General features: G+C 34.8%; 1 protein-coding gene across 2 annotated transcripts in view; it reads right to left on the reverse strand.

Annotated features, from left to right (window-relative positions):
- The window catches only part of LOC131851429 (sodium/potassium/calcium exchanger Nckx30C), an 81,086-nt gene extending 70,714 nt beyond the window's left edge, over nt 1-10,372 (reverse strand). For both annotated transcript variants that reach the window (XM_059201929.1, XM_059201928.1), the window contains exon 1: nt 9,674-10,372. In XM_059201929.1, coding sequence (XP_059057912.1) covers nt 9,674-10,372 — 699 coding nt within the window. The remainder of the gene's footprint in view (nt 1-9,673) is intronic.
- Nucleotides 10,373-15,162: the final 4,790 nt, after the last annotated feature.

Raw genomic sequence — 15,162 nt, forward strand, 5'->3', positions numbered from 1 at the left:
ACAACCAGACCGATACAAACAATCATACTCATGAATACAAATGTTTGTGCCGTGCGAGGAATCGAACCCGCGACCATCGGTCGTAAAGCGGTGTGCTAGACCGCCAGACCACCGAGGCCGACCGACGCCATTGCTTACAAACCCCAAGGAGCGGATTATTGTAAGATTTTATATAAATGATTATTATAATCATCTTTATTTGTCTCAAATAATAAACTAATACAATTGCTGCTTGTAATAAAATTTAAAAGAAATAAACGTTCTTAAACTCAGAGGGGGCAGTGAGTCCACCCTCTCTACTATTCTGTTATAGCCTTTATTAGTAAATTAATACAATAAAAGATCGACGACAACGGTAACACTTAAGATCCAAACCGTCCTCTACCAACAAAGTAACATAAAAAAGACCCTAACATTACTAACTAATAAAATTCGACAATAACAAAATTAAATAAAAACTAAAAATCATGTATACCATCAGACGCGGACGGCCGCGTACACACATATATTCACCGACACAACTTACTACTACTACTACTACTACTATATTACAGCGAAATGATGAAATGGTGTTAATGTGATCTTGTTACTTAGACCAGTTAAACTTTATAACACGGTTAAGTACTTGGGTAGAAGCCAAGCAGTTCCTTTCAATAATGTCCAACAGTGAAGCCTGTTCGTTAACTAAGTAGGCAGCGATACGTGAGTTTCATGGAAACTAACACTATAATTATTGGTATTATGTACTTACGAGTTATTGAAGCTATACCAGCAACTACAATCTTGTTACGAGGGAGGTAATTACGTATTTAAAACTCGCTGTGCCTGTGGTTTCACTCGCGGGAATTTTATAGCCTATACCTTATTCTGATGTAAATATAAGCTATATTATTGTAAAGTTTACAACGTATTCTTATTGAATAGATTTGCTATATTTGATTGATATATTTGCGTGAAAGAGTAACAAGAATCCATACAGCATTCCATCCATCTACACTCACAATTTATTATGATATTAATAGATTGGTAGTTAATGTATTTGGTTTAATTTTATTCATCATCATCTGCTTCTTCCTTATCCCATTTATTTGGGGTCGGCGTAATATTTGGTTTAATTTTATTAATGTCTAGTTTTTGGCCATGGCTTCGCTCGCGTTAATTTCCCTACACCATTCTGATCTTATTATGGAATTTATTTACAACAAGTTATGAATTATATACATATATATATTAAAAAAAAATGTGTGAAAAAATGTGCAAATATTTTTAAAGTATATCCGTTATAAATTGGATAATAATTTCTAAATTATAGTATATGATCAGAGAAACAATAAATAAATTCTATTTCGCATTCGTTGCAAGGAGTGTAGAATGCTGTTTTTTTTTACTGTGCATAAAAATACATGAGGTGAATGTATTTTTATGCATAATTAAAAAATAAGCATTACACACAACCATGTATTTAACCCTCACACATATGTATGCTGTTTTTTTAATGTAATATCAATGGTCAAGTTAAGAATATATTAATATTATTTGTGACACATAGTCGTTGTTTGAAAAAATAGGCAATTTAACAAGCGAAATCTGTGATTATAGAAATATAGTCTTTGATAATAGAATATTAATAATGTTCATACTTATAATTTAAATGAATTATGGTCGAATTTCGAAAATTCGACCATCGAGTAACCGACATCGAGTAATCGAGTACGAGCAGATTCGCGTAGCGCTACGTTATTGCTACGCCACTCACGCTACGCGCAGACAGCCTACGCTGATAGCTACGAGCTTTTAACAATAATACGTACCTTTGTTGTCGACAGCGAGCGAGCGAGCTACTTTTGTTCAGGTAAATACATACCTGTTTTAAAACCGAGCATTTATAGTCCTAGCGTAGATATTGATTATTATTTTAAAATCTGACTATATTGTAATGTGCTTGGGTGAAGCGGATGTAAATTTAAATGATTTTAACTACTGTTGAACACTGAATTTCTTTATTATATTGTATTTATAGACCGCTAGCTACGCCCGCGACTTTGTCCGCGTAAAATGACAATAATTCCATATAACCTTTCATGTCCCCTTCAACAACTTACAACCCATTTTTCGCATTAAAAAGTAGACTATGTCCTTTGTCAGGGTCTAGACTATCTGTGTAATTTTATTTAAATCGGTTCAGTGGTTTCAGCGTGAAAGCGAAACAAACTTACCTTCGCATTTATAATATTAGGAAGGAAGTAAGGATATATTATAAACGTTATTGTCATTATGTTTATGGCATATTAATTGTAATACATTTTTTAATATATATAAGAAAATATTTGTTTATTTCAATTACCAAAATATTATTAAATTACTAAATATACTGAGACGTTCTTAATACAAGGAGAATACAGTCACGAAGGAGCAAAATTTACTTATAAAGTTAAACAAAATCTAAATTGAAATACAACTAGTTGTAGTTAATTATTAAAAATACTAAACTTATAACGATTGGTTTACTTTTATGATATAAAAATACACTTGCTTGTTAAGACTAAGTTTAAGCGTAGCATGTTAACTGCACAAGTTCCAGAGTTAACAAATTTCACAATTTCATGCAGTTCTCGTCAATGTTGCCAACTTCGCAACTTTACTGGATCAAGCTATTTTTTGCTGAACATCCGCTACAACTTAATATAACTTGAAGGTATTTTTTGCATCTTGCTAGCAATTTTTAAGTAATATAAATTAGTGATTAATATTATATTTATTAATATCTTCATTTAGGTGTTTATGCTTGAATTTGTATTTGTTGATAGTTTATATTCAAATACAGACAAATATTCTATTTAGTACATTCGCATCCAACGTGGCGACGATGGCCTACTGCCTTCTCTCGGAGAAGAATGTGGAAAAGATGACTATGAATGCCATCGTTATCTTTTCTACATATAACAATATTTTTGTTCAAAATATTTGTGAATAAATTTATAAAAATTTTTTGTTGAAAACATCCATTTCAATATTTTAACAAACAAGAGAACGTTAATCATACTCCTGAAGGACAGCCGGACCGGTCTACTCTGATACTACCACAACTGGGTTCTTCTGTTATTCCTACTACTAAGTTTAATGTTTTCACTTTTATGAATTAAAAATAATAAGTTGAACATTATTTATTTAAAAGACCTACGAACAAGTTCTTTATATTACTTCTTGGCTGACACTACATTCCAAATTTAGCAGTATATTAAAAATACTGGTCAAAAGTGCATAAGGTTAAGTTTTAAAAAGATTATTCTTATTCTATTTTTGAATTAATCAGTCATGCAAATCTGGCAGCAGCTGTTCCTCCTTCATAACATTAGGTTACATACCTACAAAAAATATCGAGTGACCCTTATTATTCATGTTTTATATTAAGTCGTTAACTTTTTCGTAAACCGTCCATAAAACTTAACCCAATTTCCAGCAATCAAGAGCTAACCCAAACCTCATACTAAGTTGCTAATCGTTCCAATAAAAATGGTGGGGAAATGGTTGGCTAGGGGGCGTAATCAGTACCATCAAGACTAAATTCCACACGTGATCGGATCACGCGATTCTTACATAACCCAGTAATTCTGATATTGGGTACCTTGGTCACAGAAATCATTTATATACAGTATACTAGTTGTGGCATTGATCAGGATACACAAAATGTCATCCAGAACTGAGTAGTCAGAGATTGCCAACTGTCGATATCCTGGTGAAAGCAATACTTCAGATGCCCTCATTTTGCTACATATCATCAGCTTTTAGAAGAGGAATAGCTGTCAGGTCTTAGCTGGTAAAAATTCGGCCGCTTCCATCGGTCCCGAAATAAGTGTGCAGCGGGGCTTTATGAATATTTACCTAATGTATAATTAAGGATTACCAGCCTACTGCAGGTTACTGCCATTTGTCCATAGGCCTCTCCCAAGAATTTGAGACATCGATACTGTAGTTCTCATTATAATAACATTCATCGTCATCTGCTTCTTCCTTGTTTTCATTTGTCAGCATAATGTTTTTCCATTCAATTCATCTCTTTTATCAGTCAGCTCGTTCTCCATTCCTTTTCTGGCATATTATCTTACATACATCCTTTCCATCCATCTTTTACACATCCTTTCCAGCCATCTCTTTTTCGGTCACTTCTCTACTCTTATCATTCAACGTTTAAAAAAAACAGTTTTCTTTTAAATTGCCTCTATATTCCAACTAAGAATACGCCCATACGAAGACAGACGATTATTCTTCGGCTTTCAATACTAGCCTTACTTTAACACTTCCGCTTATTACTACTGCTACTGATTATAGTAGTATACATTTCAATAAATGTCCCTATTTTTTACACTTACCTTAACAGATATTGATTATTTTTACAAGAATAACGGAAAATTACAGTTACCCTTGTTGTAAGAAACGCCTACTACATTACACGTATTACATTTCCTCTATCATTTCGTGTCAATCAAAGTGTAAGAGTGTATTATTACACCCTGTCATTTGCACAATGTACCTAAGCAATAATAGTGACGTCACATAGTGCTTTATGTCTATCACTTAGATAGGTATAATTTCACAAAATATACTTTAATTAAAGTGAGTTAATTTTTTTTTCAAATTATTCGAATGTTATGGGCCGCTCGCCTTTACAGCTTCACCAAAGATAGGAGCGAGTGCAGATGGCACTCCAAACTTGCGGAAGAACTTAAGGAGCGGCTGAAAGCTGACGGATATGACTTTAGTCTGAGGGCACCGCTAGGGATTCGAAACTCAGCTCAGACCGTCGTAATTTCGATCCTCGTTTGAATTGGACGGGGGATCGATTAGAGGGAGGGGGGATTATAAATGTGAAAGTGTGTTTCTCAGTTACTCTTTCCGTAGGTTGTCTGAATCATATAATGGAAAAGGAAAAATAATCCAAGAAACTGACTTATCAAATCACAGATTTTATACTACTTACAGAGACATAATTTCATTAGTTTCGATTTGTTTCGCTTAATTTTCGAACGACATTGATACTTCCCAATTGCCAAAATTTGTTTAACTTGAATTCGCAAGTTCGGTGGAGCATTAAATGCGTCAAATGTCTGATAAAAGATATTTTCTATACTGAACTATACTGAACTGTAATTCTTTTATTTTAACAACTGCTTGAGCCAGCGGTTTATCACACCGCTTTACTCCCAATAGTCGCGGGTTTAATTCCTGCACAATTCGCGTCCTACACAATTTTTTTATGTCGACCAAATTTAAACTCTTAACGAATCAGTTTAACTTGAGATGGTAAACAATTCGACCACTAAGAACTTAGCGCTGCGCTGTTTCATTGTTACGAAAGAATATTACATAATAATGTATTTTTAAGAGATTTTTATTTTCCGAATAATATTCATACAAATTATAATATTATGCGGTACTTCAGTTGCACTAATTGAATGTGTTTATATAATATTTGAGTGTGGTAGTCACATAAAAAAATGGAGAGAAGGTGGTAAAAAAAGGGTGGTACGTTACTCAACAGTAATAATAAATAAACTTATTTAAAGAAAAAATAAATTAGCTTACAAAGAAATTATCAGGAATGTTTCAGGGCTTTTGTACTATGAAATTACATCGGGCCAAGGTCGGATAATAGATTAATGATATCGAATAGATATTTTATATTCATTTACCATGACTTTGAAAGTAGATAAAGTAGTGTTGAATTATTATAATCAAGATTCTATTCTTAGCCGATTCTAAATGGTGATCCCACCTAGAATAGACTAAGGTTAGAAAATTTATTTATTTATTTATTAAATCTTTTATGCACAAATACACAAATATCTACGGCATATGGCGGACTTATCATGAAGTATTTTCTCCCAGTCAACCATTGGGCAAACAGAGATCTATGTGGGCAGTGCATTTAAAAATAAAAAAAATGTAGGTATACCATAAAATACTTTATTCAAATAAACTTAATTTTAGCTATTTTGAATAGTCATAGTTATTTTCTTTTAATCAAGAAAAACTGTCTCATCACTTGAAGAATGAGCAAGTAACTTACGTGTTGCTCTTTTAAATAATCGTTATAACTTTACATTTACAGTCGAAATATGTGAATACAAAACTACCAGTCGGGGTCAAAATATTAAATACAGAATAAGATTAAATTAGTCGTAGTAATTTGAGCAGACCGGTCTCTACAAGCAGCATTCGTTCACGAGTATGACTGATGAGCCAGCCTTCCCTGCGATCGACTAAATCTTAGGGAGCCCAATGACCCGACCCACCACGCCGCTATCTCCCTTCACTATCCCATATTTTGTTTGTATGTTAACTCTGACGGTAAGGAGGATTGTTAATAATGTGTAATCATGACTCCATTACCAGCAATGTTCCATATCAGGTTTACCTCCACGCGGTTCCCTCTGGAAACCATCGTGATATATTATCTCGATGGGCTAACTGACCTGACCTCATGCTCATGTTATCATCCTCTACTGGTGCCCCGCCAGCGCAAACCGTTAGCGCAGGTGGATGCACCATTCCATTATCATTCATAAAAAAAATACCCGCAAACCCAGGTGTATTTCAGATGAGTTAACGACTTTTTAGAAACTTATATATCTTCATTGGATCTTTGATGATGAGTAAATGACAAATATTTGTTGTATATCGTTTAAATGAATATTAAATGGAATAAAAAAGACATTATGCCCCAAATACTAGAATACTTTATACAAAGTCCCATAGATACTTCTATTACAACTATTTCTGTCCCTATCGACTAGCTCTGCTGTTGACGATAGAAATAGATGAGACAGAGATATATAAAGTCTACTTTGTACTCGATACTTAATAAATTAGCGAATGAGACGATTTTGTATTATACCACGTTTTATATATATTTAAACGTTCTTTCTTTCAATTTAAAATGTCTAGCGTAGACTAAGCGTCTTATACGCAATGCAATGTCTACCGTGTGTATTACAGACTATATATGCTATTACAATAATGACATAACAAAATGACTTACTCCTGCCAACAGCAGGAGGAAAGGGAATTGTTAGTAGTGTGACTTCATTACCAGCTATTATCTCATATCAGGTTGACCTCCGTGATAAGTTCTTGTTGAATTTGTCACGATGGGCTTACTGACCTGACCTCATGTTTATTTTATCATCCTACACTGGTACTTACCCCGCCAGAGTAAACCGTTAGCGCAAGTGGGTGTACCATTCCATTAATTTCCATTTAAATAAATCTATTGCAAGAGAGAGAAAAATCATTATTACTATTTAATACTATCATTATTACCACTAAACATTTAAACAGTGAGTATTCATCAAGCCTTTATATACGTAAATGTCATTATCAAAATGAAATCAGATATAGGTATATTTCTTAATACCTGCGATGACATCAAAGCCATTACACCACGTAATGGCCTACATTTGTATATATACCAAACATTTGGACCAATATAGGCTCCAGATAGCATTGTAACCTCTCACTCCTTCCCATTATGTGGAAAGAAGTAAGCGCGTTGCGCATACCTACTTCCAAAATAGGGTGCGATAAAATATGTCTTATTTATTCTTAGAGGAAAATATACCCTCAAATATCTCGTAACATTACATTTTAGGATTAATTTTCTGAAAGGAATTACTTAATTTCAACTAATTTCGGTATACAGATATTTTAAATTTCGAACGTCTTGTTATGCATTATGCAAATATAGGTTAACCTCAGCTGTTTGTGGATGCTTCTAATACTTATGGTACGCATGTAATGGCGGGAAAATTTTGAATATCGAATGTAAAACTATATCAAATAATTCAAACAAATATTCAATGAACTATTACAAGTTACACAACTACACTATATCTAACAGGGACAATAGATAACTAAATATTAACATTTAATTAGCTTTACATTATTCTAATTGAAGATATACGTTTCAGTTTGACGCACATTTGTGTACGCGTACGCGATATGCCAATATCATTGTAATATATTAACAGTATTTTGTAATCGTAATGTTTTGAATGTGAGAGTTGATAACAATAACTGTATTTAATTGTAATTCTTTATATTTTATGTTCTGTATGTTTGAGACATAAATAGTCTCATACATTAGGATTTTTTAAAAACATTTTTAACATTGGCGAGAAGCCGTCGGAAAACATGATACAGCCAGACTCGATTTTTTTTGTTACATATATTTTTGTAAAGGATTGGAAAAGAAATCAAAGTCCATACAGCCTAATCTCATGTATATGTATATATGTATATAACTTTTCGAATAAGCAGCATATTATAAATCATTTCTCATTAAAAAAAATCTGTTATTATTCCCTGCAGATTCACTTTATAAAAGTATTCTGTCCTGTACTGATAAGTTTGTAAAAACACGTGATCTAAAGCGAAGTAAATAATAACAGATATTAATACATTGATAAATTTAATTTATATTATTGTTAAAATAATTAAGAATTACTCCAAAATGTTGTAATATTATTATTCATAGGTAAATAATCACATTACTTTGAATTCTTGCTGATTACCTAAATGTCCTTTATTAATTATTTATTCATTACGTATATTGACTAAATTATTACAACTATAATAAATCTAAATCTACAAATATTGATTACTTTTTTCAAGTTAATGGTAGAGCTTCTTTTACTTCAATTTTATATGCTACCTACTATAATAGAAAATTGTGTTTCTATTCATTGACAAGACAATTCAATTGTAAGCTCGAAGTTCAGATTGTCATTGCTATATAGCGCGCCCACGATGATATGTCAGACATGGCTTTATAATAATAATAAAATTATTAATATTAATAAAATTATTAGGAGAATCGCTTTTCAGCGATAAGGCTGCCCATTGTTGCCTCTTTCTCTTGCTCATTGTTGTATGTTTATTCATGTTTATATATTTATTACATGATAGTGCATGTAAACGTTAGTTTTGCTGTAAGGAGAACAATAAAGAATTTTCCTTCCGTTTTATTTTTTTTCACATGAGTAGGCAGTTTGATCTTTGTACCTTTGCATACATATATAATAAAAATATACAGTAAAAAATGCTACCAAACTATTTAAATTCTCTCATTTATAGGGCAGTATTATGTTTATACATTACGATATTTAAGTTTCGTATAATTACTTTTATAATACAAAATAAATTCATAATAAATGTAAATATTTATTTAATATTTAAAAACATGTTACAGTTTACATCGCTGTGATTTGGTAGGTACTACAAGGGATCAATGGTCTGCCATAGTAGCCTACCTAAATAAAGATCGATGAAGAAATTTTTATGTTGTATTATTAAATTTGTTTAAATACTACCATAACATTTTATACTCGATTTATAACTTTATGCAATATGTATAGTTAAAAAAGAATGAATAGCTATTGTCTTGCTTCAGCTACATTAGTAAATTTTGTTTTACCAATCTATGTAAACGTTTGTCAAATTAGTTGATCATGTTTTGACTAATGTTTACTCAACGGCTCAATAAACTCCCGCCAGTGATTTCTTATTGCGAAGTAGTGAAAACATGGGGCGTAGTAAAGACATAGTACGCGTTACAAATATGCGTCAAACATTAGGTGGGTACACATGGCATGCAAGTTTGTGCGGGCGAGCTCACCGTTGGCATCAGCTGATCTGTACTTCTGACGCGGGTCACCTTGTTCTTGTAGATGAGCTTCTTGAGGGCCCGCTCCACCGGCTGGTTCCACCTCATGAACAACACGTACGCGCCGTACAACGAGAACAGCACCAGCGCCTCCTGCCAGTAGATCTCGCTGTCGCGAAAACAGTATATCAGCACCAACAGGCTGATGGAGTAAAAGGTACAGTCTCGGAACAGCGGCCACCACGTCAGCGTGAGTGTAGTGCGGGAGAACAGCGCACACGCACCGATCACGAACAATATATTGAACACGGCGGAGCCAACGATCGTCCCTATGCCCACGTCGTCGAACGACACGAACACCCCGATGACGGAGGTGAACAGCTCGGGCGCGGAGCCCCCCGCCGCCATGAAGGTGGCGCCGGCCACGTCGTCGCGGATGGCCAGCCGCTCTATGATCACGTCCAGCGACGGCACGAAGAACTCGTCGCACACGATCGCGAGCGCGACGAACATGTAGCCCATGCCGAGCACGTGAAGCAGCACCGCGCCCGACCGCCGCTGCTCCTCCGTGAACAGGTCGACGGGGAACAGCGGGGCGGGCTTCTCCTCGGGCTCGGCGGTGCCGGAGGGCGAGGGGCTGAGCGAGTCGGTCGCGTTGGGCTCGCCGGCCCGCGCCGCCGCCAGCAGCGCCAGCAGCAGCGCGCCACCCATGCCGCGCTCCCGGGGGCTCCGAGCACACTGCCGCGTGCCTCCCTGCCTCCCCCGCGCCCCTCGCCCCGCCCCCTCCCGCGCCAGCTGCCCGGCGCCCGCTCGATAGCGCCGCACTGCGCCGCGCCGCCGCCGCCGCCTCTACAGCCCCCTCTACGTACTCCCGAACAGGCCGCGTGTTTTGGACACCCAGTTTTGATACGATGTATGTAGCCTTCAAATCATAAGTTGTATGTATCACAAATCGTTGCAAAATTTGTATATACACTGCCTCGGTGGTGAACATATGACGACCTCGGTGGTGTAGCGGTTTAGCACAGCGCTTTACTTCGGAAGGGTTCGATTTCTCGCACGGCACAAAATTTGCATTCATGAAAATTATTGTTTGTATTGGTCTGGGTGTTTTTATGTACATATATTATGTATGTATTTACAAAAAAAAGTATTTATACAACACAAGCTCTACTTAGCTTGGGACTAACTTATTATACATTGTTACGTCAGTGGTAACTGGTGCCTCATTTTATACCCGTACTGTAATTTCACTGCTATAAATATATCTCACCCTTTAAACCAGAACTCAACTTGCTAAGCGAGATGCCTGGCAGTTTTAGGTAGGAAAATGGGTTTTACGAATAAACACAATAAATTTCCTATATAAACTCAACCCATCTATTATAAAACTACGCATCCCTCTTGGTTTTCGATTCGTGTACGTGCGACGAAGTTTCCTTGATAGATACAGCTAGAAGCGATTTCTCCTTCACCCAACCGACGACCGCAATGCCCATGGAGCCGATAAAGCAAGAATTAAAACCGCAATTTTATCTATGAGCAGCCGCCTCAACTTTATTACAGCTTACTCCATCTTTTTATATTAATTTATCTAACTTTCTGTATCTAATTATAATAAGCTAACACGTTCTGGTGTTAATAAATAGCGTCATTGATCCACAACTACTAATTGGATTACGGGTATATATGTTTTGACGTCTACTATGGGGATTGTCATTTTACTTTTCGGTTTTTCAGTTCGTTTGTTACCTTTTCACGATTAAACAGATCTTAATTAAGTTTAATAGATAGATTATGATGTATCATAAGGGTGGATGTGGTCTTTAATCTTTAAATATGTGTAAGGGGTAAATAGCGTTTCAAAGTTTGAACCGGCGAAGCCGCAACATTGTCTTCTTCCACGAACCCTTATCAGATAGATTTTCTTTTATGTAATGGATATGAAAACAAATTTGGTTTCACCTGATGGTAAGTGGCAACCGTTGTCTATAGACAAGAGTACCTTTTCAGAATCAGTGTCTTTTGGAAAGGGTTTTTAAATATTATCCTTATTTCTGAATAAAAACCCTCGTAAACCGGGAAATGTAGTCACGACACCTCGCAAACAGCTCAGTAGATCGAGTAGCAAGGGTCCTGAAACATGAATAAACTTCCATGCATAATTTACCTTAATTTATTTAAGGACCGACCGTTTAAGGCAATGTCGCCGCCTTCTGTTTGGCCCTCAATCCTATTTACGCATTCGTAGTGATCGTTATAGGCTATAACCCGAATTGGCTGTAACCCAGGATTGAGTTTTGTTTAGTTACCTGTTTTATTAACACACAATATGCTACTTGTATTGAGTTATTATTGAATAACCAAAAGTACTGTATAACCATCATTGCCTTGGGGCCTAAAGCCTATTTCCAAGTCTTATCCCATTATTTGTGGTCAGCGCAGTAAATAATCTCCTTCTACTAGTCCCTATCGGCCGACATGTCTGAGCTTCAGCAATTGTTTTTATACCACTCTCTCCCTATACATCCGTTCATATTAATTATACTTAATAACTTGTGTAAAAGGCAAGTCCTCCTAAATGCCTTCATGCCCATACCTAATTATAATACAAGTATCAAGACATTAGATAAATATAAATAGTTTTATTTATTAACTATTAATGAGGCGCAAGTATCTATAAATCATATACAAACAAAGACAAAGATAACAAAGTTAGCCATTCCACTATGTGGGTAGGTACTTTTATCGCTATATTAAATAGGTTATTTGCGTACATAACTCTATCAACTATAATAATTCAGTTTATAGCATGAGTCGTCAAATTGCGGCGATAGTACCACAATTAAATAGAATAAGTAGTATAGTAGATCGTACACTGCGTTCTCTATCGCAATAAAAAGAACATAATACCTCAATGATTTTTTAAATAGGTACAATGTCATAATACCTTTTTTGTCTTGTTTGTTTAAATTTAATAGTCAAAGGTATATTATAACTACTATAAATTGCGAAAAATTCATGCCTATAGGTCTTTTTAAAAGATATTAATACTAATGGTTATACTTACATTCATTATGACTACATTATTAAATTGAAAAGTAATAATTTAGACATTGACAATTATCATAGAAGCCAAGTAATTTGGGCGTAGCGCTTCCACCTTTTCCTATATTGCATTAAAAATTCATACCGGCTGGGAACTTGTTCCAGCAAACTAAGGTAATTAGGTTAGTAAGTAGTTTCAGAGGATTAGATATGTAGGAATCTTCCAACGTACATAATTAGACATTTATAATAAAGGTACCTATTATAACTGAGAGTGATTCTATACAAACTGGATTGCATGGATGCATTCACAGAGCAATGAACTGTGTTTTGTAAGAATTAAACCAAAATTGTATGTATGAAATAATCTATAATGCCTGACGGGATTTGACTCTCTCGTCTAGCGGTGTGCTACGTTTTGCTTCCGATGGTCGCGGGTTCGATTCCGCGCACGGTGCAAACATTTGTACCTGTCTGGGTGTTTTGTATGTATTTTATGTATCTATTTATATAAAAATATATATCTAAGTATTTTATCAGTTGTCTAGTACCCATAACACAAGCTCTGCTTACAGTGGAACTAGATGGCGCAGTGTTAATTGTTAGTTAATTTAGGCGGGATTAATAATGCTGTAAAAATCTTAATTTTATCGTTTATTTACAGTTTTACAAGTAGGCCTTACAATATTGAATATTCCGTCCAATGTATTCAGCCTGTATACATTTATTATTAAATCTAACCTGGCAAACCTTGATTTCATATTTAAAATTATATCCATACATCCTACATATCCATCCAAAGCTACAAAAATGTACTAATAAAAAAAAGGTTGGAGGCAGAATTTTGAAATTTAAGATTGTATGTAGACATTATTAATAAAAAAAAATGTCAAGAAAAGAAAAAATACATTTAAAAAAAAAATAGATAACCTATAATCAGACCTGCCGAGTATATTTATAAAATTTTATCAAATCGGTTAAGCTGTTCAGAGAAGTACGCCAACTAACACTGTACCACGAGAATTTTATGGGGATTGTTGGGGGAGTAATGTGAACTGATAGTCTTATTGCTAGCAGTGTAACATGTCACGTTGACCTCCACCCGGTTCCCTGGCAACAAGCGTGACCAATTCTTGGTGAATTTGTTACGATGGGTTAACTGGTCTGACCTCATGTTCATCTTCTCCTCCTACACTGGTGACGCGCCAGTAAACCGTTAGCTCCGGCGGGTGCACCATTCCATTATAATCCATAAAAAAGAATATGCCGTAATGGAAAAATACTGTTACACAGATTTATATAATATTTTGTTTCCTGTGACGTAAATATATGCTATATGCCTTTGCTTCACCTCTGTTTTCCCGCCGTGCGAGTTAACCTACGTGGATTTTTTTTATTTGAAATTTTATAGACATTGACTTATCAGTAAAATCACTAAAAACAACAACTATACACTTTAATCGAATATAGGAATTATCATTATTATTATTACATAGTACAAAACAAAGTCGCTGTCGCTGTCTGTCCGTCCCTATGTACGTTTAAATCTTTAAAACTACGCAACGGATTTTGAAACAGTTTTTTTAATAGATAGAGTGATTCAAAAGTATAGCATTATATATATTTGTATGTATAATAACATGTACAATAGGTAATTATTAAACTATTCAATGATAAATCTACTACTGGTTCCCGTTGGGTGGCTCGCGTAGGAAAGTACTGTAGTTGTGCTCGGCTACTGGCATCGAATGAATTTAAACTATTTCTCTATCGTCACAATGGATTCACTCCGTAACTTTTTAAGATTCAACAATGAAGTTCAATTAGTCGATCAAGTCAAATTGATCGAGAAGAAAAATTGAAGTTATAGCATGGCCAGACTTACAGGACCTCTAGTTAATCCAAATCTTAGAGCTGTTGGAAAATCCAACAGCTAATAATGAGATATGATTAAAAAGGAAGGTTGTATGTACTTAAATTAATAACTTAAGGCAAAACTTTGTATTAGTGCTACTTTTCGACGCTAGATGGCGCGGTAAGGTGTCGATGAAATACTTCATATTAATAGTAATATGAAGTATTTCATCGACACCTTACGTTATAAAAAGTAATAAAACCTATTGTCATTGACCATAGAAATAATTTTTATTTTATGAAACTTTCCTATTTATATTTTTAATATCCTTCTTTTTAATTAGCACTGCAGCGATCCTACATAATATACTTATTTTCATAACGTATTTAAAGCCTCAAAATAATAATTATTCCTATCGTATCTATGGATAATGTTTTAGGAGTTCATTAAAAATGTCTATCAACTGATATTGCTACTAATATACTTCAGTCAATCGATTTTAAATTTTATCGATTTATTGCAGCCTCTCACTATGAGTAGAGTTAAGTCGTTCAGAAAAAAAAAACATATGTCAAATGTCATTATGTGTGTCATTGAC

This window comes from Achroia grisella, unplaced genomic scaffold (genome assembly GCF_030625045.1).
Source record: "Achroia grisella isolate CSIRO2021 unplaced genomic scaffold, CSIRO_AGI_Agris_v1 utg783, whole genome shotgun sequence".
Classification (NCBI taxonomy): Eukaryota; Metazoa; Arthropoda; class Insecta; order Lepidoptera; family Pyralidae; genus Achroia; species Achroia grisella.